The sequence below is a fragment of the Anguilla anguilla genome, chromosome 12 (assembly GCF_013347855.1).
Source record: "Anguilla anguilla isolate fAngAng1 chromosome 12, fAngAng1.pri, whole genome shotgun sequence".
NCBI lineage: Eukaryota > Metazoa > Chordata > Actinopteri > Anguilliformes > Anguillidae > Anguilla > Anguilla anguilla.
Window position 1 is genome coordinate 31,916,205 of NC_049212.1, and position 21,297 is coordinate 31,937,501.

At 44.1% G+C, this 21,297-nt stretch overlaps 2 protein-coding genes and 1 long non-coding RNA gene across 7 annotated transcripts; 2 read left to right on the forward strand and 1 right to left on the reverse strand.

Annotated features, from left to right (window-relative positions):
• The first annotated feature begins 1,210 nt into the window (after positions 1-1,210).
• ppm1na (protein phosphatase, Mg2+/Mn2+ dependent, 1Na (putative)) lies at positions 1,211-9,070 on the forward strand. The gene is made up of 6 exons (XM_035384086.1): positions 1,211-2,257; positions 2,898-3,469; positions 5,938-6,055; positions 6,250-6,364; positions 6,529-6,592; positions 6,830-9,070. Exons 1-6 carry the CDS (start codon positions 1,849-1,851, stop codon positions 6,857-6,859), a joined length of 1,308 nt encoding a protein of 435 aa, XP_035239977.1. The 5' UTR covers positions 1,211-1,848; the 3' UTR covers positions 6,860-9,070.
• Positions 5,688-8,634, reverse strand: LOC118209006. 2 transcript variants are annotated; one of them, XR_004761660.1, is made up of 3 exons: positions 8,561-8,634; positions 6,814-6,911; positions 5,688-6,058 (listed from the first exon to the last, which is right to left on the reverse strand). It is a non-coding gene; the product is annotated as an uncharacterized LOC118209006 (long non-coding RNA). The 2 variants fall into 2 exon arrangements; XR_004761659.1 differs by lacking the exon at positions 5,688-6,058 and adding an exon at positions 6,378-6,468.
• LOC118209004 (4F2 cell-surface antigen heavy chain) lies at positions 7,657-17,631 on the forward strand. 4 transcript variants are annotated; one of them, XM_035384082.1, is made up of 10 exons: positions 7,657-8,025; positions 12,975-13,371; positions 13,738-13,902; positions 14,366-14,454; positions 14,664-14,741; positions 14,993-15,048; positions 15,468-15,663; positions 15,976-16,083; positions 16,298-16,372; positions 16,801-17,628. In XM_035384082.1, the coding sequence occupies exons 2-10, from the start codon at positions 12,984-12,986 to the stop codon at positions 17,224-17,226; spliced, it is 1,581 nt and encodes a 526-aa protein (XP_035239973.1). In that variant the 5' UTR covers positions 7,657-8,025; positions 12,975-12,983; the 3' UTR covers positions 17,227-17,628. The 4 variants fall into 4 exon arrangements, with proteins under 4 accessions (XP_035239973.1, XP_035239975.1, XP_035239972.1 ...); XM_035384084.1 differs by lacking the exon at positions 7,657-8,025 and adding an exon at positions 11,294-11,544 and having other exon boundaries at positions 17,064-17,631; XM_035384081.1 differs by lacking the exon at positions 7,657-8,025 and adding an exon at positions 11,294-11,544 and having other exon boundaries at positions 16,801-17,627.
• The last annotated feature ends 3,666 nt before the right edge of the window (positions 17,632-21,297 follow it).

The following is a 21,297-nucleotide window of genomic DNA, read 5'->3' on the forward strand; positions in this document are numbered from 1 at the left end:
TGAATGGATTAGTAAACAAACTAAATGTGAACCATGGCCACTTTTCACAGGGGGAACAAGCATTCCTTGTATTTATGTTATTTTCAAACGCGCAGAACAATTATGCATCACATGTCATAATGCAAAAGACAACACAAAGCAACATATAATAATAATTATGTAATAATAGACATTCCCCATACAGGCTCTGGAGTATTCTGCTCGTCTAACGGCTATAAAAGGATGGTGAATTTGCATGCTGCCCGGTTGCTGCTCTAGGGCCCCCTTGCGAGAGCTGCACTACAGACGAGAGTGATCATGTGACGCGTCATGTGACCCTTGCAGCAGAACAGAGGCTACACGTCAGACCAAGGACACTGCCTAGCAGCATTGACCCACCAGCAAACTGCTTTAACAGATGAGGTCAAACCAGGGGTAGGGTTTCCACCTCAATGGCTTTCAAGGTCTTCTTTTGTGACTGGCAGAGGAATATCACAGCTGTCTAAATAGCTGTTTCTTGATTTAGACTTCAGAAAAGGATAAATAAGGAGGAAAAAACACCATTTTCCATATTTTACTTAACAGGAAATATACTCCAATATATTTTGAACGATTTCAGGTCTATTAGTTGCCATCCCATAACTGGATAATGATGCTTTTTTATGGCCGACACATGTAACATCTAATATGAACAATAAGCACACTGACATTGGAATACGTTCTCTCAATGAAAACAGACTGAAATAATAATGGAAGGTAGAATATTACATCATTATGAGACTCCATACATACATTACAGATCTGTGCCCAAAAAATCCTGCTGTAACTTTTAAATGCATGAATGAATGTCTTCATGCATTCATACTTTTTCCAGGATATTATTTATTTTGGCATTTCATGGCTGAATTAAGAAGAAAAAATAAGATTTGTCAGAGCTTTACAGATGTCCTATTCAGTTACACTGGTGTTTTTTTTTAAAAATGATTAAGCTCTATCGTTACTGCTTTTTCTAGTGCAGCAGAAAAGCCAGCTGTCCTACATCTTCATGTCCGGTTTAAGCACGTACCGCCTCTTGAGACATGCGTGGACCACAAATCCAGCCCAGCAAGTGTACATCCGAGTACGTCACCGGTAGAATCTACTCAGAGTTTATGCTATCAGCTGATGAATTGCCACAGTCAGGGATTAAAGTTCCCTAATGCACTGTGACATCATCACAGCCCGCACCAGTTTTCCGAAGGATTTAATCCTGTGCATTACTAGGCTGTTATGAAACACAGACATGCAGATTTACCCACCAGGTGGATATCTAGCAATCTAAGCTCATTTAAAAGGTTAACATTGGGAGAGGCAGCATAAATTAGATGGAGAGAGAGAGAGAGAGAGAGGGAGAGAAACAGAGAGAGAGAGAGGGATGGGTAAGCATGTTGAGGGATAAAGGCACAGAAATAGACAGACCAATTGCAGGAGAGACAGGGAAAGCACTGGCCCCAGAGAGCGGGTGACGAAGGGAAACACATTGCACAGGGAGTTGTGCAGCCAGAGGGAGGAGAGGACAGCGACACACGCACGACAGCGCCAAGCTCAGCGATCGCTCCGAACGCATCGCAGAGGACCGAGCCTCAGAGTAATGAGGGCCCCCTCCGGACCCCAGTGAACCCCGCTGTGCTGTCACAGCGACCCTACATCAGCCGCCCGCCCGACCGCTCCAGAACCCCAAGACCTCAGCCGGGGACAGCCAACCCACCGACCGAGCAAGGGGCGAAACCTGGACCCGCGGAGAAGAGGAAGAGAGAGAGAGAGAAAGGAGAGGAGAGGAGAGGAGAGGAGAGGGACGAGCGGACGAGGAGGTGAAAGGAGGGGGCAGCCATGAGGAAGGCCAGGAGAGCCAGCAACGTGGAGGTGCCCTCCTTCCTGCGCCAGCTGGTGAAGGAGACGGGCAAGCTGGTCACCTTCTTCTTCAAGGGGGAGAAGGCCGAAGGGGTGGCGGGGGACCTGCTGGACGAGGACAGCGAGGACGGGCTGGTGCTCAGCCCCTACCTGGACAGGCCGGTGCTGGAGAAGCACGTGGCGGAGGGCGAGACCAAGTGGGGCGCAGGCTACGCGCTGGCCAGCATGCAGGGCTGGCGTACCCAGATGGAGGACGCCCACACCTGCGCCCCGGAGATCGGCGCGGAGCTGGCCGGCTGGAGCTACTTCGCCGTGTTCGACGGGCACGCCGGCAGCATGGTGGCGCAGTACTGCTCCCACAACCTCCTGGATCACATCCTGGCCACAGGTACTGCAGCGCATCCGGTAGTGTAGTATAACGGGTAAAGAGTTGGTCACGGGTTCGATTCCCCGGTAGGACACTGCCGATGTACCCTTGAGCAAGGTACTTAACCTGCATTGCTTCAGTATACATCCAGCTGTATAACTGGATACAATGTAAATGCTATGTAAAAATACATGGATAAGCATGCTAAATGCCTGTAATGTAATGTAACATCCCTGACAAACAGACAGACAGATATGTTGACAGATAAGTGACAATCTAGATACAAAAAATCATACATATGGCTAAGACTGCTTTTGACCACCATTTATAATGTATTATGTCCCATAATTATAAGTCATGTTTTGTTGTCATCAAAAGCAACTGTCTGCTGTTCACTGTACACTTATAATTCACAATACTTTTTTATGTACATGCAAGGAAATGAGCTGCAGTTGTAAAATATTGCGTAGCTTATAGCATAGCAATATTAGTGTACCTCAATATGAATTCCCTTGTGGAATCAGGAAGGTGAACATGATGACGTCAGGTTGCTGATGAGAGCTGAGATTAAACAAAACGCTTCATGCGTGAAGCCCTACAGGAAGTAGCTCGGCTGTGGACGCGCTAATGCTAACTCTGACCTCCCGTCCCCCTCCACCAGGCGCGGTGAAAGCGCAGGAGGACCAGGAGGAGGTGAAGGAGGGGATCCGTGAGGGGTTCCTGCGCATCGACAAGCACATGCACGGCCTGGCGCGGCGGGACGGCTGGGACCGCAGCGGCTCCACGGCGGCGGCCGTCCTGGTCTCGCCCGCCCGCGTCTACTTCGTCAACTGCGGCGACTCGCGGACGCTGCTCTGCCGGGACGGGCGCGTGGGCTTCTACACGGAGGACCACAAGCCCTGCAACCCGCGCGAGAAGGAGCGCATCCAGAACGCCGGCGGCTCCGTCACGCTGCAGCGCGTCAACGGCTCGCTGGCCGTCTCCCGCGCGCTGGGCGACTTCGACTTCAAGGAGGTGGAGTGGCGGCCGCAGACGGAGCAGCTGGTGTCGCCCGAGCCCGAGGTGTTCGAGGCGGAGCGCTCGCCGCACGACGAGTTCCTGGTCCTGGCCTGCGACGGGGTGTGGGACGCCATCAGCAACGAGGAGCTCTGCGCGTTCGTGCGCAGCCGGCTGCAGGTCTGCGAGGACCTGCGCGAGGTCTGCACGCAGGTGCTGGACCTGTGCCTCTACAAGGTGCGTTTTTCGGCGCGGGGGCGTGCCCTTCGGCTCCCGAAGAGGCCCCGTTTAGGGGCAAAGAATCAGGCGTCCCGTTCCTGTCGCTGCATGAATCATGAATGGATGCGGATCGGTCTGTGAAGCCGTTAATCTAATCTTAAAACTGATTTTAAGAATATATATCCTTTACGCCACCAGTTGTAGCAGCCCCTAATATTCAAATTGTTGCTGATTCTTGATTCTTGCTCTATGAATAATCCATTCAAAGTAAGTTGTAAAATGTTGGCTACTAGGTGATTAGTGAAAAAAAGTTGACAGGACTGCAGGAACAATTGCACATTTCAGCATTTTCTGGCCTTGTATACAAGCCAGCAAAGAAATTCCATTGAACTATTCTTCTTTGCAGGGTCTCTAAGGAGATGTGCCTCCAGCTTTTTATCAGTAACCCAGATAGGCAGCAAGCAGAATGGTGGTGTGGAAACCTCCATTGAATTTGATTGAGTACATCTTCTAAAGATTTCTCATAATAATAATAATAACAATAATAATAGTAGTAACAATACTAATAATATTAACTGCATATCTATAGCACTTTTCAAAATCTTAAAAAGCTGCACAGTAAAACACATAGCTTTGGGGAAATCTGTCTTAACCTCCATTAATATGTAGCACCTGCCTGGTTGGTGCACAGCAGCCATTTTAGGACAGAACACTCACCAAACATTAGCTTACGTAGAGTGAAACTGCTGAGCCAAATAAACTTAGGGATGATTTGGTGGGCAGGTGAGAAGCCAGTTTGGGAATTCTGCCTCAACACCAGAGAGGCCCCTACTGTTTGTGAGAAGTACCATAGGATCTGTGCCTTTTAACGAGACACAAGGCTTTAGTAAACACACATACACACACACACAAATATAGACGCATACACTCCTGTTGAAAATACAGTTGCTTAGTCCTTATGGTATTCCAGAAAAAGCAAGTAAGTGGACTGAGCTGGAAAAACATTTTAATTTAAATTAGTTACCATAGATGAAGTGCTATGTAGCGAAACATAACATTCCCACCTGATCATAGCAAAATACTAATTATGGCACAGTGGCGAGATAACGTGTTCTAGGTGAGAGATATTTTTGTTTATAAGTAGCAGGATTAGGAGTGAGAATGAGAGAGGTGACACTGTGCAGGATTAAGGGTGAATCTGTGAAGGCCTGTTGCCCAGAGCTCCTTCACCTGTTACGTAGCTAACCTGGGGAACACCTGATTAATCAGAGAGAAGACAGGATCGAGACACACCTCCAACCCCCAGCACCTCACCCCCCCACCTCTTTACACCCACTGACCATGAATTCCAGGATTTATAGAGCTTGTTATCTACATGTGCTTGTTTTCAGCATGCCAACAGATTATTTTAAGAATCCATTCTAAAAACTGCGCCAAATATTTTTACTGACATTGACTCAGCTATTTAAATGAGCACAATATAATGATTTCCAAAAAAAAACATTCTTCCTGGAGACACTCAGAATGATGGACTGAGTCTGTGCAATCGTGATTTCTGTTGTTACTAGACGCACGCCAGCTAACCGACACATTTGGAGTCAGTATGCAAACTTGTAAAATGACTTGCACATTACCACTGAACAGATCCTAAAATGCAGGAACAGAAATAAACTCAGTTGATAATTAAAATTCTAAATGTCATTAAAATTAAAGAGAAATTTAGGTATCAAAATGGTGTTCCTCATTATATACAAAACTTTTATATTTCATTCAATTCTACGCTCTTTTAAAACTGTAGCTCTGTGACATGCGGTTCAGCAGTGTTTGAGCACACAGAACAAACAAGATCATGAGATTAGCCTGGACTTGCACAAGCCACCCGTAAACCTTTAATGGACTATGCCAAGAGAGGACCACAGGAAAGAATACCTCTCTACACAGAAATAGACGAGAGCCAAGTCAAAGATAAACCAACTTCCACAACCATGAAAAGGGAGAAGTAGGCAGTTTTAGCACCCTGGAGATCTCTTAATGAGATTCCTGCCAGGTCATTGCTCATCTCTGAGCAAGTAGAGCTCAGCTTGTCTCAGACCTCAAGACTCAAAGGTAGCCCCCACAGGACTCATATTACCATATTAAAATTCTTCAGCGTAAATAGAATTTTTTATTCAAAAGACTTAAGATGATAAAATATTAAATTCTTCCTCTGGAATCATTTCAGGAATGTGGTGACAACTTGTCCTAAAATGTAATCCTTTGTTTTTTGCCAATGAAGGAATAGCAATTAGTTTTTAAGCCCTATCTGAATTAATTTTACTGATATGTAGATTTCCTTTGGTTTATTAGTGAACGTGTTATAAATTTAAATTTTAGTTGATTTTTTTTTTTAACCCTGAAGAAACTCCCTCATGAACTTCAACAGAAGTGCCAGATCTCAGCTCAGTGGTGTCACAAGTCTGAATCTTGTTCTCTGTCTCCACCCACAGGGCAGTCTGGACAACATGAGCATAATCATAATATGCTTCCCTGGCGCCCCCCAGGTGTCACCTGAGGCATTGCAACGTGAGGCTGAGCTGGAGGAGGTGATTGAAGGCAAAGTTGCAGGTACTGCAGGACAGGGAAAAAGCAAAACATAAACTTACATCTAAAAGCAAAAGCGCATGGCAGACAGAGCCATTTTTATTTGGTTAAAACATGAAGATTGTAGTTCATTTCATCAAAGGTAAAAACATGAAGGTGTGCAAATTTCAGGTTTTCTGTTCTTTTATGCACTGTAACCTTCCTCTGTTCATTTGCAGAGGCCTTGAAGATTCTGAGATCGAAAGATGAAGAGCCTGACTTGCTTTATGTGATAAAGTTCCTGACCTCAGAAAATATACCTGGGTTGCCACCAGGGGGCGGTATCTCCAGCAAGTGAGTGGGCACTCCGGGTTAGGGCTTCGAAGCAGATGCACAGCAAAAGGTGCACAGTAATAGTGCACATTAATTTCCAATGAAAGATGTGAGAAAGCAGGATCCTATTCAAAATCAAGAAAGCGGATGTTTGACTTTAAAAATTCACTGTCTTTGTTTGGCAGGAGGGACTGCATTATCTCTGCCTATCAGAAGTTGACAGTGGCATACAGACAACAAGAGCATGAAGTAAGTATTGCACGCAGCCAAACCTTCTGTGCTGGGCGTCCAAAAATAAATATGTTGACATGCCTTAGAAAGGCCTGGGGAGTAAGATAATACATTGTAACAATGGACAGCCACAGAGTCTAAATCCTATTATAGTAATTCTGGGTAAGCTTACCCACTCCTAAGTAACAGTGCAGTTATGCATAACAGACGTGCTAATTCAGAGTGCTGGCACCACTGACCTGCCTGTCATTCCAGGACACCGGCAACTCCGAGGAGTCTTGCTAGAGGTGGTTCCCATGGAAACAGAACCTTCGGCCCCGCATCTCCATAGTGACGCCTACCAAAATGCAAAAAGAGAAGGACTCTAAAAGTCTAACTGAAGATAGGAAAAAGTGCGCATCAACCAGCAAAATGAAGAGGAGTGCTGAGCCCAAATATACATTAACTGATCAAACAACTCATAAGCATGAGTGAGGTAGCACATCCAAAAATAATGAAAAAATACAGATTCCTTACTTTTTACTGTTTATTTTTAGGCACAAATTAAAACAACGCTGACGCGTTTTGGCATTACTGCCTTCATCAGAGCCTCTAAGTCTAACTAATGGGTGTAGAACGTTGGAACAGAAGCTCAAATCCACTCCTGATCTCTTAGCACTGCTTGAAAAAAGTATAGAAATCGAAGGCCCAATCATTGCACATTTAACATTTTGAAAATGAAAAACAGGCATCTGACGTTCTGTGGAAACATCATATTCAAACCATGTTTACCAGAATCTGTGCACCTTATGACATGACACAAATATAATGATTTGTTTTTAGGAACAATTTATTTTTAATTTACAGTGCCTGGGTGGACACAGATGCTCAGCTCCAAGGCCTCCATTAGACCATGAGTGAACAGACAATGAGCACGATAATATTTGGGATTTGGCTCTGTTCTCCACAATTTTAGATTTGTAATCAAACAAATCACACGTGGTTAAAGTGCACATTCTCAGTTTTTATTTAAGGTTATTTAGTACATGTAGAAATGACAGCACTTTTTATAAATAGTCACCGTGTTTCAGGGTGTCATAATGTTTGGCACAAATGCTTCACAGGTGTTTCTGATTAGTCAGGTGTGTTCAATTGCTTCCTTAGTAGAGGTAAAAGAGAGCTTTCAGTATCTAGTTTTGATTCTAGCCTTTTGATTGCCTTTGGAGTCTGTTATTGGCGTTTGCCAATGTGAGACCCAGAGTTGTGTCAATAAAAGTCAAGGAAGCCATTATGAGGCTGAGAAATAAGAAAAAAAACAGTCAAGAGACTTCACCTGTTATGTAGTTAATTAATCAGAGAGAAGACAGGATCGAGACACACCTCGCCAAACCATAGACTTACCAAAACCAACCAATGGAACATGATTAAGAAGAAAGAGAGCCATGGGGAGCTCAGAAATCATACATTGCCTGTTAAGTCTAAAATTGAGGAGTACAGAGCCAAATCAGTTTTTTTTTTTTAAGTCTTTGTCCCAAACATTATGACGCTCACTGTATTTAAGCAATGTCCAGTGGCTACCAATTGGCTACCAAATTTGGTTAAAATATTTCCCATGTCTTTATCATTTGGGCCATGATCCATCCACTCTCAGCATTTCCTGCAACTATGATGTCTGTTGACATCACTCAAGGCACCAAAGAACAGAGTGAAGCTGAGGCTACAGGAAACTCTAAGAAGCGTTTCCTGAAGCGGGGCTTGGCTGGACGAGTAAACAAGCAACCCTAAAAACAAGCTCGGGCATCGGATTTGATGCCAAAGAGACAAACAGCCCGTCGCTTCGCTGTAAACAGGCGTGCGGCACGTATTTCGCACGGTCGTGCTAGGGAAAGCGGTTGATTGCGCTAATTGCAGCCATCCATCATGGCCGGTGCGCCCGTCTGAATACACAGTATGTTAATGTGAGTGTGCGGACGCATGGGTGGGTCAGCACGAATACCTCACCGTCACCTTTTGCACCTTAGCCCACTGTGACTCCTGGATCATCTTGACACAGGAATGTATCTGTGGTTGCAAAAATCTTGGCACGCCGCACCGTATGGGATCCGGTCAAATTTCCGCCCTGACCGACATGAATGATCCAGTGAATGATCCAGGAACTGTACTCTAAACCGCGAACTCACTCCGGGGGAAACCAGTGACTCACAACTTCTCCTTCGGCCATTTTCCCTGTTTTTTTTTTTTGTTTTTTTTTACTGTGCTGCCTTATTGAGCTCTTTGTAGTTGTGGTGATAGAGAGTTTTTAAAAAATGTAAATATTCCAAGTTTTACGTTTTAAATGTCTCAGTAAATGAATTGAACATTGTAGGTAACTATGAACAGTAGGTATTAAAATAATGCCATTAAGAATAATAATTATGAAAAACATTGTTTGAATTGATTTAGCTCTTAAAGGGAAGGCTGCTTGAAGCAAATGTCTGTTGGTAACTTCGGCATAAAAATTAAACATTTTTGGCAGTTTAACATGCTTGGACTCCAAATGCGCTTTAAATGGATGTGCTCATTAATTCATAATCCTTTACACTGTCCAAGTGTTAAGCCTTTGACAAATAGACTAAATGAACTGAAGTTCCAAGATAAAGATGTGAGGTTGAAAATATCTCTGCACAGGGGACATTAGAGGTGATGATGTCATCATACCTAAATCATATGACCAGCAACCTTTTAATCTGCAGCAGGAACACTGTAACCAGGCTCCACAGCAGTGGCTACTGAGCTGAAAATTGAGGAGGCAGAAAACCCCATGAACTCATCATTGGTCTTGACCTGTTTTCAAGCATTTTCCTTGATTAACAAGTTTGCCAAAAATCAAAATAACCACTGGCAACACACAACTGCTTTCTTGTTTGGGAGTTTAAATGATAAATTAAATTTTGAAAATAACAAAAAAATCAGTTGTATTCATTCAAGTCCACTTAATGAAAAGCCTTCACCACTCTGTTAACTACTGCATTAGCTTTTGGCACAACCTAAAATAAATGTAACAAAACCTGTGCTTCAAGTTTTAAAATTATATTAATTCTAATGACAAAATCTGTATATTGCAGATCTTTGCCATGAATGTTATTCGAGTGTGAGCATGGAAAATAAACAGTACATGTGTCCTCAATTTTAAATAATGTTGATTGAAATGTGCACAATTTTGTGACACAATTAAAAAGATTTTTTTTTCTTGCCTAACCTACTTCAGCATAACTGACTGTATTTGATAGTATTGCCCATTTTGTGACATACTTGTTGTATTGTTAATCAAGGAAAATGATTGAAAACAAGTCGAGACTAATAAGGGGAAGTTTTCTGCCTCCTCAGTTTTCAGCTCAGCAGCTGCCACTGACTCCAAGCGTTTTTTTTGGCCATTGATCTTCGGGGAGCGACAGGCTGGTCCCGCCGCCTTCCTGTCGCTATTGTGAGAAGTTTGCGCAAAGCACCTAACACCAAGCTGCTTTCCTCAGGTTCCAAGATTTTTCTGTCTCACTCGGTATTCACACACTGAGTTCCCTGCCCTACCCTACCCTAACCCCACCCTACCCCACCCTACCCCACCCTACCCCACCCCCAACTCACACACACACAAACAAATCTATCAAAGGTTGCGGAGTGTGGTTGCCGCTAACACAGTGGTAACCGACCGTGTTCCTGGAGATTTACCGTTCTGCAGGTTTTCATTCCGCAGGGGCACAGAGGGGTTTGACCAGGTTGGGAGCGAACGCGCAGTAGGTCAGGCATGGTGGTGGTGGTGGTGGCGGCGGAAGTGTCTTATTTGTCACAATTTTGTTTTCCTTGGGTCTGCGACCAACGCAAATCGGCACCACTCTAGTCGCAACGGGCAGACTGCAGTGTGGCCCCAGGAGTAAACTCACGCATTTTACACATGGTTTCAGGCTTCCACAGTCTCAGCAAATGGGACCCAACTGATTTCACCCATCAGTTTGTAAGTGAATCAACTGAAAATGGAACCTCTTTCAGTTTATTATTATTTGCCATGCAGTAGCCTACATGCAGCATGACCATGTTTTACAAGAGACTAAGGACTATTGGTAGAGAAAAATAACATAACATAATATAATGACGAGTATGGGCTATTCAGCCCAGCAACGCTCACTATTTTCCAGACTAAATTAGTGCTCTGATTACCGACTAGATAGTTTCTATCACCGTATCAAGCCTAGTCTTGAAAATCCCCAGAGTTTCTGCCTTTACTACGTGACCTGGCAGGCTGTTCCACACATTGACTACTCTCTGTGTGAAAAATTCTTTCTAATATCTGTACATAGTTTACCTTTTGCTAATTTCCATTTATGTCCCCTGTATGTACTAACAGAACTCAACCTTAAGAATCTCTTGTAGTTCACTTTGTTGATCCCCTTTATGAATTAAAAAGCCTCAATCAAATCACCCCTGAGTCTCCTTTTACTAAGCTAGAAGAGATTAAACATCTTAAGTCTTCCCTCATAGCTTTTATCTTTCATACCAGGTGCTCTGTAGCCTACTTCATCCACACCTTTCGCCCTGCACCTGCAACTAAAAATTTGTTTTGTAGCAAGACAAATAAACAGCGAACTTCGAGACTTAACAGGTGACCTGCTGGGGATCAGCTGACATGGAACTCCGACCGCACGCTGCAATCGAGACGTGGCCGCGGGCTAAAAACTCGGAGGCGTGCTGCAGTCGGTCCCAATATGCCCAGAATGTGTTAAGTGGCTGTGGCTGCAGGTGACGCCTGTGCGCTAATTAGCCTTGAAAGCGGCTTCATTAGGCTCGAGCCCAATCCAGCTACCTCACTTTCGCCGAAGGGCCGAACGGGGCACAAGCAGGCGCGCCCTGAGGACCCCGAGGGCAGCAGGAGCAGGCGCACGGTACGCTGTTTTAAAACGTCAAAGAGAAAAGAGGAGCGCATCTGACGCGACACAAAGACACCTCCGCAGGATCTCCAGGTGAGTGCTCCTCTGTTTTACCGCTCACTGATGCCCACCGTACACGACTTAGCAAGCGCTGCTCAGACAGCTGAATAGATGATAGAAATGTGCAAACCTGAAGAGGAAAAAAAAATGGTTATCTTACTGAACCTGATTATAAATTATTCTTTGTTATGGATTGTCCTCGGATGCGAATTCTCATTTTCGCTTCAACAGCAGAAGAGAGATGGAGGTCCTTGCTGTGCTGTATCTGGAGTAGGTTGCCTGAAGGGGCCGACTGGCTGGCATTTGCGATCAGTTATAATTAATAATTACTTTCTGCATGCACCCCGGCTCCCTGAATAGGTCAGACGACTCGATCAATGAGGTGATTTCAGACAGTTTAATTATTACAGCTGATTCCAAAAAAATATTGACGATATCTTGAATATATAAGGATGTTGAAAAAGTAGGCAGCAATATCTTTCATAATTTACAAAATATCTTACAGCTAAAACGATTAATGTACTGACAGCCACACTACAAGCGAAATAGCTCATTTCCAATGTGAGAAATGGGCTTTATTTCTGAATTAAATGGCTGCAGAACATTTTTAATATTATATTTGTTGACTTTATATCCTTGCATGCATAAAAGACAGGACAAAATGACTTGTAGAAGTCTCATAGACTGGTGACATACAATATCATGTTAATAAAGTAATCCTATTCTATTAATAGTAATCATTTTATGTGCTGTGGGGCTCTGTGAACAGTGTTACTTTACAATGTTTCTACAAAGAAAACAACGTGAAGACAAATGTAAAACCACATAATATGGCACTGGGACACCACATATTACCAGTATGGATTGTATGTGCTGTGGAAATAAGGAGGAATATACGTCTCACTTTTCTACAATCTTGACAGTCAATCTTGGCTCCTGCTTTGTAGCTAATCAACGTGGAAAACACTGTCTCAAGTGTTCTTCCAGAAAATCCCACACAAGTTTGATTTGTTTCACGTCTGCTAACTGAGAAGACCATGACATATGGATAGCTTCAGCATCATGCTCTTCAAACCACTGGACAACCATCCTGAAAGTACATTGATTCACATTTACCTTCTAAGTGTACCCAAACCATGACAGGAAAATATGCCCTACACCATTACAGAATCAAGGGGGTAATCCTGCTTTGTGAAACATGGCCCAGTTCACGGTTGGAACACTGTTTTATAGCCACTGTTTAGTTCACCACTTGCATCACTTGAAAATTGCTCACTGTTTTTTGTTCAGAACGGCTATATCTGTTACTTTGAGTTGCCGTCGGTGGACAAGAACTACAGTGTGAAGAGCAATGTTAAAAATATAAATAAAATAATGAAAACTGCATATCTCACAGCTTCCTTGGTAGGCTGCTCTGACTGGTCTCACTCCTCCTCTTCCTCCTCTTCCTCCTCCTCCTGCAGTGAGACGAGATGCCGCTCAAGGTGGACGGAGACCCGGGGTACGGGAGCGTGGGGGGCGGGGCGGCCCCGGCCCCGTCCGGCAGCCCGGGGGGCTCGGAGACGGTGCCCCTCCTCATCCCGGACATGGAGCCGGCAGGGCGGGGCCCCTCCGGGTCCATGAGCAAGGAGGAGCTGGAGAAGGCCGCCGGCACCCCCTGGTGGAGGAAGCTGCGCTCGCGTCTGCTGCTGCTCTTCTGGCTGGGCTGGCTGGCCATGCTGTGCACCGCCATCGCCATCATCGCCACCTCGCCCCGCCCCGTCGCACCGCCGCTGCAGTGGTGGCAGAGGGCGCTCTTCTACCGAATGCAGCCCGCCCTGCTGCTGTCCTCCACTGGGGACGGGACAGGGGGAATCAACGGTGAGTCGAACACACTACTGGTCCCTTCGAGGCGATTCGGTTTTCGCCCAATCATCTTTTGAATTAAATTGATTGGCCACAGGAGGGTACAGCCAAGTGCATTTTGGGACCTGGGAAAAGCCAGTCACCAAATTTTAGTTCACAGAACATTCCTGGAAAGGTCTGTGAATGATCCCAACAGCAGTTCCCTAGATGTCTGTTGAACTCTCACAAGGAGCACCAAAGGAATGAGAATTCAGTAAAAAAAGGATTTTAATTTGTCATTTTGCTGATCATTCACATCAAATTAAAGTGTTCAGCAAGCATGGGAAATCTCACAACCTTTCAGAGTCTCTGACATGTGGGTTATGTGTGTTTTTTCGACAGGGGTGCGAGACCGCCTTCCCTACCTGCAGTCCCTGGGGGTGGGGGCCCTGGTCCTGGAGGGACTCTTCCCCCGGGATGGCCCCACCTCTGGCCTCATGCAGTTCAATGCTACCCTGGGAACCCTGACCCAGTTCCAGCAGCTGGTCACAGAAGGTCACAGCGCAGGTGAGTTAGCTGAAGGCCCAGCAAGGCGAACCTGCAAATGACCCATACTCTTACCTCCCACATACAGCCTGGGATCTCCTGAGTGGGTAATATGGCCTACAGTAGGGAAACAAGTATAACTGCTGCTTTTCATTCCTCCCCTTTAATCAGGACTTGTTATTTAAAGCTCGGACACCAGCTGAGTTAAATCTCTGGCCAATCAATGGTTGTTGTTAATCAATTAATAGAAAAGAAAAGTACTACCGGCAAAAAATACATGGCAAAAAATTAGAGATGCAATTTCTAGACTGGAACTGTGCTGAACCATGCAAACTTATGGAGATTTTCCTTTCTTCACAGATTTTTATTTGTTTATTTATTTATTTATTTATTTATTTTTACATTTCAGAATTATAACATTTTTATTTGTGTGGCGAAATGTATCAAAGTTGCCTTATAATATCTCAAAATGTCACTGAACCAGGTGTGAAAATCCTATTGGACCTCTGCCACCTGGATTTATCAGATCCTGTCCAAAGGAACGGATCAACAGAAACACCTGAACCAGTACAGGTGAGATCTAACCTTCGTAATGTACAGTATCTTTGGAAGAGTTGGCATATAATTACATTGTTATTACTTTATTAGGATGGAATGTGGAGATGTGTTTAATGGTATGGAAAGGGGACATGGTCTACCTGTAATGATATTTACTGTATTTGCTGTTGGACTACAGTAATAAAATGCTCTGAGAGATGATTGGCTTCCTTTTGTCTTCCCAGAATGCACTGCAGTTCTGGCTGGAACAGGGGGTTGCAGGGTTTGGAATATGTGATACAGATGTTGCCTATTCAGTGCAGGTACACAGACTATCAAAATACATGCCCCAATGTGAGAGAAGGGTCATGGATATTGCATGAAATACACTAGCAAACGGTTTATACTGTCTAATGTTATTCATGTTTTCAGAATTAGTACATGGCAAAGGGTTCCTTCTGAAACCGTAAAATATGAGCTTGTCTTAAGTGAATTTCAACCAGTCAATTGTGCATGCCTGCATGTCCCCATGATGACAGCAGGGGGCAGGAGTGAGTTTGCCTGTGCTTTTTAGATTCTCCAGGAGTGGAGGGCAGTCGTGCAGGATTATGACCAAGATGGCCATGAAAGGTAATTATCCATGTGACCACATGTTGTCTGTTTTATGCCAGCACATATTTGTTATAGTGTCCACTGCAGAATTTTGATATTACTGTGAAAATGTGACACTTTATACATTACATGACATTGCATTTATTTAGCAGACAATTTTATCCAAAGCAATGTACAAGACTGCATATGAAAGTCATTGTAACAGCAACAAAACACAGGTTCGATAAGGTACAATGCTCATTTTGTACAGTTATTGTGAATTTCCGCCTGTGACTGTTTCTCCATCTTTTCGGTTCCTCCACTTGTGTCTGTTTTCACTTGTTTGTTCCTCCCTTTGTATCCACCTGTGTGTCTTTTTTCTGCGTGTGCATTTACCTGTGTCTGTTTCCGCTTGTGCGCCTCCACCTGTTGTCTGCGTCTCTGCCTGTCGCGTTGAGGATTCTGATGGTGAGGCAGGTGTGGCAGCCTGTTCCGGAGTTCAACGACACCAGCTCTGTGGTCAACAGCTCCCTGGTGGAGCTGGTCACCCAGTCCCTGCTCCCCTCCTCGCCCCACCTGCTGTCCACACTGGAGGTGGCCATCGCCGTGGAGACCGCCTTGCTGATGCCCCAGAGACAATGGCCAAGCTGGACGGTATGGAGATCTTCAATTTTTAACTGACTCGATCACTTCATTTTTTTACTGGCCTGCCACTGTTCCACCTCTCCAGAGGATTTTCTCACGTTAATTTTTACATGATACAAATTTATATGGTTTACACCCTCCACCCCCAAAAGAAAACAAACAAAACAAAAGATCATGTGATTGCATTATTTCTTAGCGTCAGCAAGTAGTTATAACCGATTTAACCACATTTTAATAGCTTAATCAAGTGATGAGTAACTGAAAAGTGTTGTGTTTGACCAGTTTGTGTGTGCGTGTGTGTGTTTATTCTCATGGTTTCAGGTGGGAGGGGCAGTTCCATGGGAGCTGCAAAGGATACTCATGATCCTGTCAATGACACTTCCTGGGACACCCGTCATAAATTACGGTGAAGAGATCAGCCAAACACAGGTTAGCAGCCTCCTTATGACCACCAATCAGCTGTTGCTGTCATTTACAAGCACTCAACAGGCATTCTACCTGAAATACTTCACCGTGAAACTGGCAAGTCAGCTTGAACCTCAGACGCTCACTCCAAAAGGAAATAGCAATAGATAGCAGTGAATATTGTCCTTTGTGCTGTGCTGTGCTGTGCTGTGGCTCTGAACTTGTTCTCTCGTTGAAGAATGCCTCTATGCCTGGGAGTCTGCAGCACCGTGAGGCTCAGATAGACATGGCGGGTGAATCCAAGCCATGTGGTGTGAGTACACAGTCAAACCGAAACCCACCGCACTCTGGGCACTCCTCTTTTCCTCCTCACTTTCTTTTTTCTTGCTCGGCCTCCTGAACATCTTTAATTTACACCTTCCACCTCTCTTCTGCTTTCTTCAGTGATCCATCTCAGTCCTCGTTCCACTTCCTTACCTCTGTTATCTCTTTCCTTTTCTGTTTCTCTCAACAAACCTCTCTAATGACACCAACATCTTCTCCTGTCCTTCCTCTGTCCCCTTCTTCATCTCCTCCTCCCCCTCTCTTTGTGAAAGATTAGTAGGCAACGCACATGAAACAAACAAGCAGAACCGCATCCTCAGTGGACACTCATAACACTGTTTATAAATACACAGATTTAAAGATTTACCTGCCTTTCTCTCATCACCCCCCCCCCCCCCCCCCGCCTCTCTCTTTCAGAGGAGAGCCAAACGCACAGCTCTGGCCCTTTTCCACTCGCTCAGTCACTCCCGTTCCCGCGAGGAGGCCCTCCTCTTCGGCAACTTCACCTTCCTCCCCTTCAGCAACTCCTCTTCCTCCTCCTCTGAGGTCTACACCAACTCCTCTTCTCCTTCCTCGCCCTTGCCCTCGCCCCCTCCTCCTCCGCCTCCTGGCCTGCTGGCCTTTCTGCGCTCCTGGGGCTGTGTTCACTTCCTGGTGCTTCTCAATTTGGGCCCCAACAGCCACGCCCTGGACCCCAGCTGGGCCCCCAGCCTCCCCACGGGGGGCGTCTATGTGACCAGCACGGGACTCGACCGCGTGGGGGCCCTGTCTCTGACGACACTGACAGTCAATCCGCAGGAGGCCATTGTCATTAAACTGTTTGAGGGAGGCAGCTATTCCTAAAACTACAGACAGGAACAACCTGGGGACCCTGAGTCAGACGCCCTGGCTTTGGTCACAAGAAGGGCTGGACGATGACTCGCACAGAAACAGACATACCTGCTAAGCTTTAATTTAATCAAATGCCAAAAAAAAAAGAGGGTTTGTGTAAATGTTTCAAAATATCATAAATAAAATACACTGTTGCAATATTCACACCCCCTGTCTGTAATTCTTGATAACAATGTGATTTATCAGCTTGCCAGGAGGGGGCGACAAATACCTACACAATGCTCTCATAATATGCAGTTGAAATATGTTGATGCTTCATGCGTTCAATGGATGAAGAGCAATCATAACACTGTCACAAGGCCGTTGAAAGTATATAAAAAAACCTGCATGTTAAGGGACATCAGTTCAGGGCAATCTTTGAACAGGCTTATATTCATGGGCAGATAACTATCAAAAAGTACACAGGCACAAAGTTATATAATGACATGCTCTCGCATTTGAGCAATGCCTGCCCTAACCATCAAACCAAAGCAGACCACCATTAAACAGGAAGACTCCATTAAGCTCATTCAAAGAGACTGAGGCCAAACATTTGGCTGTAGGCTGCAAATTTCCTTCTCCACTGTATAATTCAATCTTGCGTCTTTATGTATTGAACTCACACACCCCCGCCTCTCCTCCTACCACTTAATACAGTAGTTATTAAATATTTAATAACATGAAAAACTGAATGTACAGACAGATCTTTGGTCGACAAAGACCAGAAGAGCCTAAAGTGATGTCTCACAGTAACTGTAGCAATCTCTTTTTAAGCTTGCATCAGTTACAGTGAGTCAGGGTTACTGTTTCAGAGACAGTGGCACATAATTTGCCTGTGTGTGGTTACTGCACAGGAAATACTGTGCCATCACATCCTCCAGGGGCAACCCTGACGGCAGGCCAGGGAACATCCAGTCCTAAATGTGCACAGTCACCCCCCCACTCACACACACACACACACACACACACTCATTCCATTAAGGACCACCACTCTTACCAGGACTACCTTCATTCCATCCCCACAGTCTGTCGCTGGTTCTATCCCAGCAGACAATTACTGTTTCTGTACCGGCAGCACCCACATCTCTGAAATAGGACTCAGCTACCGGATTTTTTCTGACACCCGCTGCACGAGAAACGCACAGCGCAGCCTACGCAGCGCAGCCTACGCAGCGCAGCCTACGCAGCGCAGCCTACGCACCAACCTGCTGGGGGATTCACACTCTTTGCCACTTCTGAGAGCTCCACCCAAAAACAGTTTTTTTCTTTTTTTTTTTTTTTAAAACATCACCTCTTGAACACAAGAACCACAACCATCCCTCTCTCTACTCCTGGAACCCATGAACAGAGATCCATTTCATTCGAGTAAAGCCAGCCTTCATGTATGGCTAAATAAAACCTTAACAATACAACAAGGTACAATAGCATTGTAAATATAATATGACACTATCATGTTACTTAAGATGCTATAATTACCAGGCATGGGGTATTTCTTATAGTTACAGTTATAGTATCAGTTGCACTGCATAGAGCAGTGGTAACTTTAGTCAGTAATTTTTTGCCAGGGATCCACATTTGCAGAACTCAATACTGAGAGAGCAACACTTACTGCAAATTAGCATTACCAACCTCAACGAAGTACATAGAGTTACAAAACTTTAAAATAAACGATCACGTGGTCCTATTTTGAATAGTTTAATAAGCAAAATTGCACCTGTTGCTGCGGGACTCTCCTCATGCAATATTTGCACTTCTTCCTGGGCAATTTTAATGATTTTTGTTTCACAAATACACACCGCATGTTTGATGCAGCCTTGACTTGGCCGTCAGTCATTTTCCCACTCTGCAGCCAACTAGTCTTGCTGAGAGCGTGGCCTACAGCCCTGTGTTTTCCGAGCATTAAATAAAGGTTGATTTATTGATTGAATTTACTTAACTACCACAGTGGATCAACATCATACTGCCATCTAGCAGGATGTCAAAATATAGCCGCCTTGGCTGCTTGGTATTTGATATTGCACAGTGTATGCATGTACCTGTTAAATAGAAAAATTAGTTTGCCTGGTCAACCAATGCTGAGGTAGCATACTATATGCACTGGCTACATTCAGATTTGATGTACGATTTACTATACCTATACACCTGGGATGAATTATGATAATTATTTCTGGATTATAGTGAGCCACTGACTCCTAATATATGGTCTTGTTTTGAAATTGTTCTTTCCAGTTCAAATGAACGTAAGGAATGCGTAATTTCATTACAGGAACACGTTAGGTGAATTGAATGAATAAGAGTCTGATTCTTAGAAACCTTACTGTAATATAGGTCTTTTGAATCCAAAATTTCCTTTGCCTGCTTGTGACATCTATATTATTGACTCATGGATGAATCACACAATCACACATGTTCCAATGAGATATAGATCATCTGTGCAAGAATAGTTGCATGGAATTAATATGAAGGTTAGACTTTTGAGGGAATCCCAACCAGTAAGCAACGTCACTTACCACAAGGCACCACCCACTGGTTGATAATGATGTTACCGCCCCTCAGTTCCCAAGAGTTACCAGTTTCCTGCATGTATGACATCACGTGCGGCCCAATACTCTATAGGTGGTAGGAGGGGGGGAAGCATTTTTAAAAGACTGTGACAAAACTGGCCATTTCTATACATATAACATATGTTTTATGTATGAACACACTGCAAAGGAATGGATATTGAAAAACATGCTACACCAAAAAGAGGTATCAAACGAGTTCACTTGCCGTAGCTCTGAGGCCTGATTGGACACAGATGAAGGTGAATCAAATGCCTGGGGTTGGCAGAACAGCCACGTCTCACACAGACTAAGTTTACATTCTATTTTAATTGAACCTTTGCTTTACTTGGGTAGTCTCATTGAGGTAAAAATCTCTTTTTCAAGAGAGACCATACCCCTGCTCAGGTGATGTGCACAGTAAGTGCTGGTTATACCGACAACGGCTGTATTTAAATTCTCTCAAAGGTTTCCTCATTTTCTAACTATGCTTCCTTTCAGCAGGAAGATTTTTCATTCAGGAATGACACTGAAATTCCCAAGCATACATATGCCCTGTAATTACATTTTATTTCAATGTCAATAAATAGAGATTTGTAAGCATTGCATTGTTTATGTATGAAAAAGTGGAATTGCATGTCACATTTTTTTAATGATTTATTGATTGGTTTAATATCATTTGTCTTATTTTATTAAGCTACAGATCTATTCGATTTCAGCTGCTACAAGCTTTTTGTTCATGTTATCACCTGTCTGTACAGTGTGCCACTTTTATGTGATCTGTCATTGTGATTTTTATACATTTTAAAAACTAATTCCTTCCCCCCTCAGTTATACTTATGCGCCAGCTTTATGTTACCATTTTCAATTACTTCTTTGCAGCAAAGCATTGTGGGATTTGCAGTCATATATAGCCTGAATAAATTGCTTCCTCAAAGGACACCTCAATCCTTCACCAAAGGAGGCGAACAGGGATGCATCTTGTTTCCTTCCTTTATTAAACGATAACCTTCCTCTGGGTCAGAAGGAGATGAGTGGACAAGGAAGGAAAGACTGACACTTTTCGAAGTATACAAATTCAGCTAAAGATTACAAATATTCAAAACAACTGAAACAAGCAAAATTCTAAGATCACAAGTTTTGTCATCTGGAGTAAACATCTAAAGCAGAACAAGTAGTTCTGGATATTAGTTTGGTTACATTTTCAAACATATTCAAAGTGAATATTTTACATATGATCTGGGTATTTATATTCGTTGTCAGGCCTGAAAAGGTCAGATGGTTTATTTTATTTTTTGAAAGTAAATCTTTCTCTGGACTGTTTGAAACACTGTCATCATTGCTCATGTTTCTCCAAAAGCCAGAATATAAGAAGCTTGGAAATCAGCTCCGTGTGACAACTCAGTTCCCTTTTCACCATTTTTCATTATTGTTTTCATGTGCTTGTGAAAAAAAGCCAGAATATCACAGCTGGATGTACCAAGGTATAAAAAACTGTCCCCCC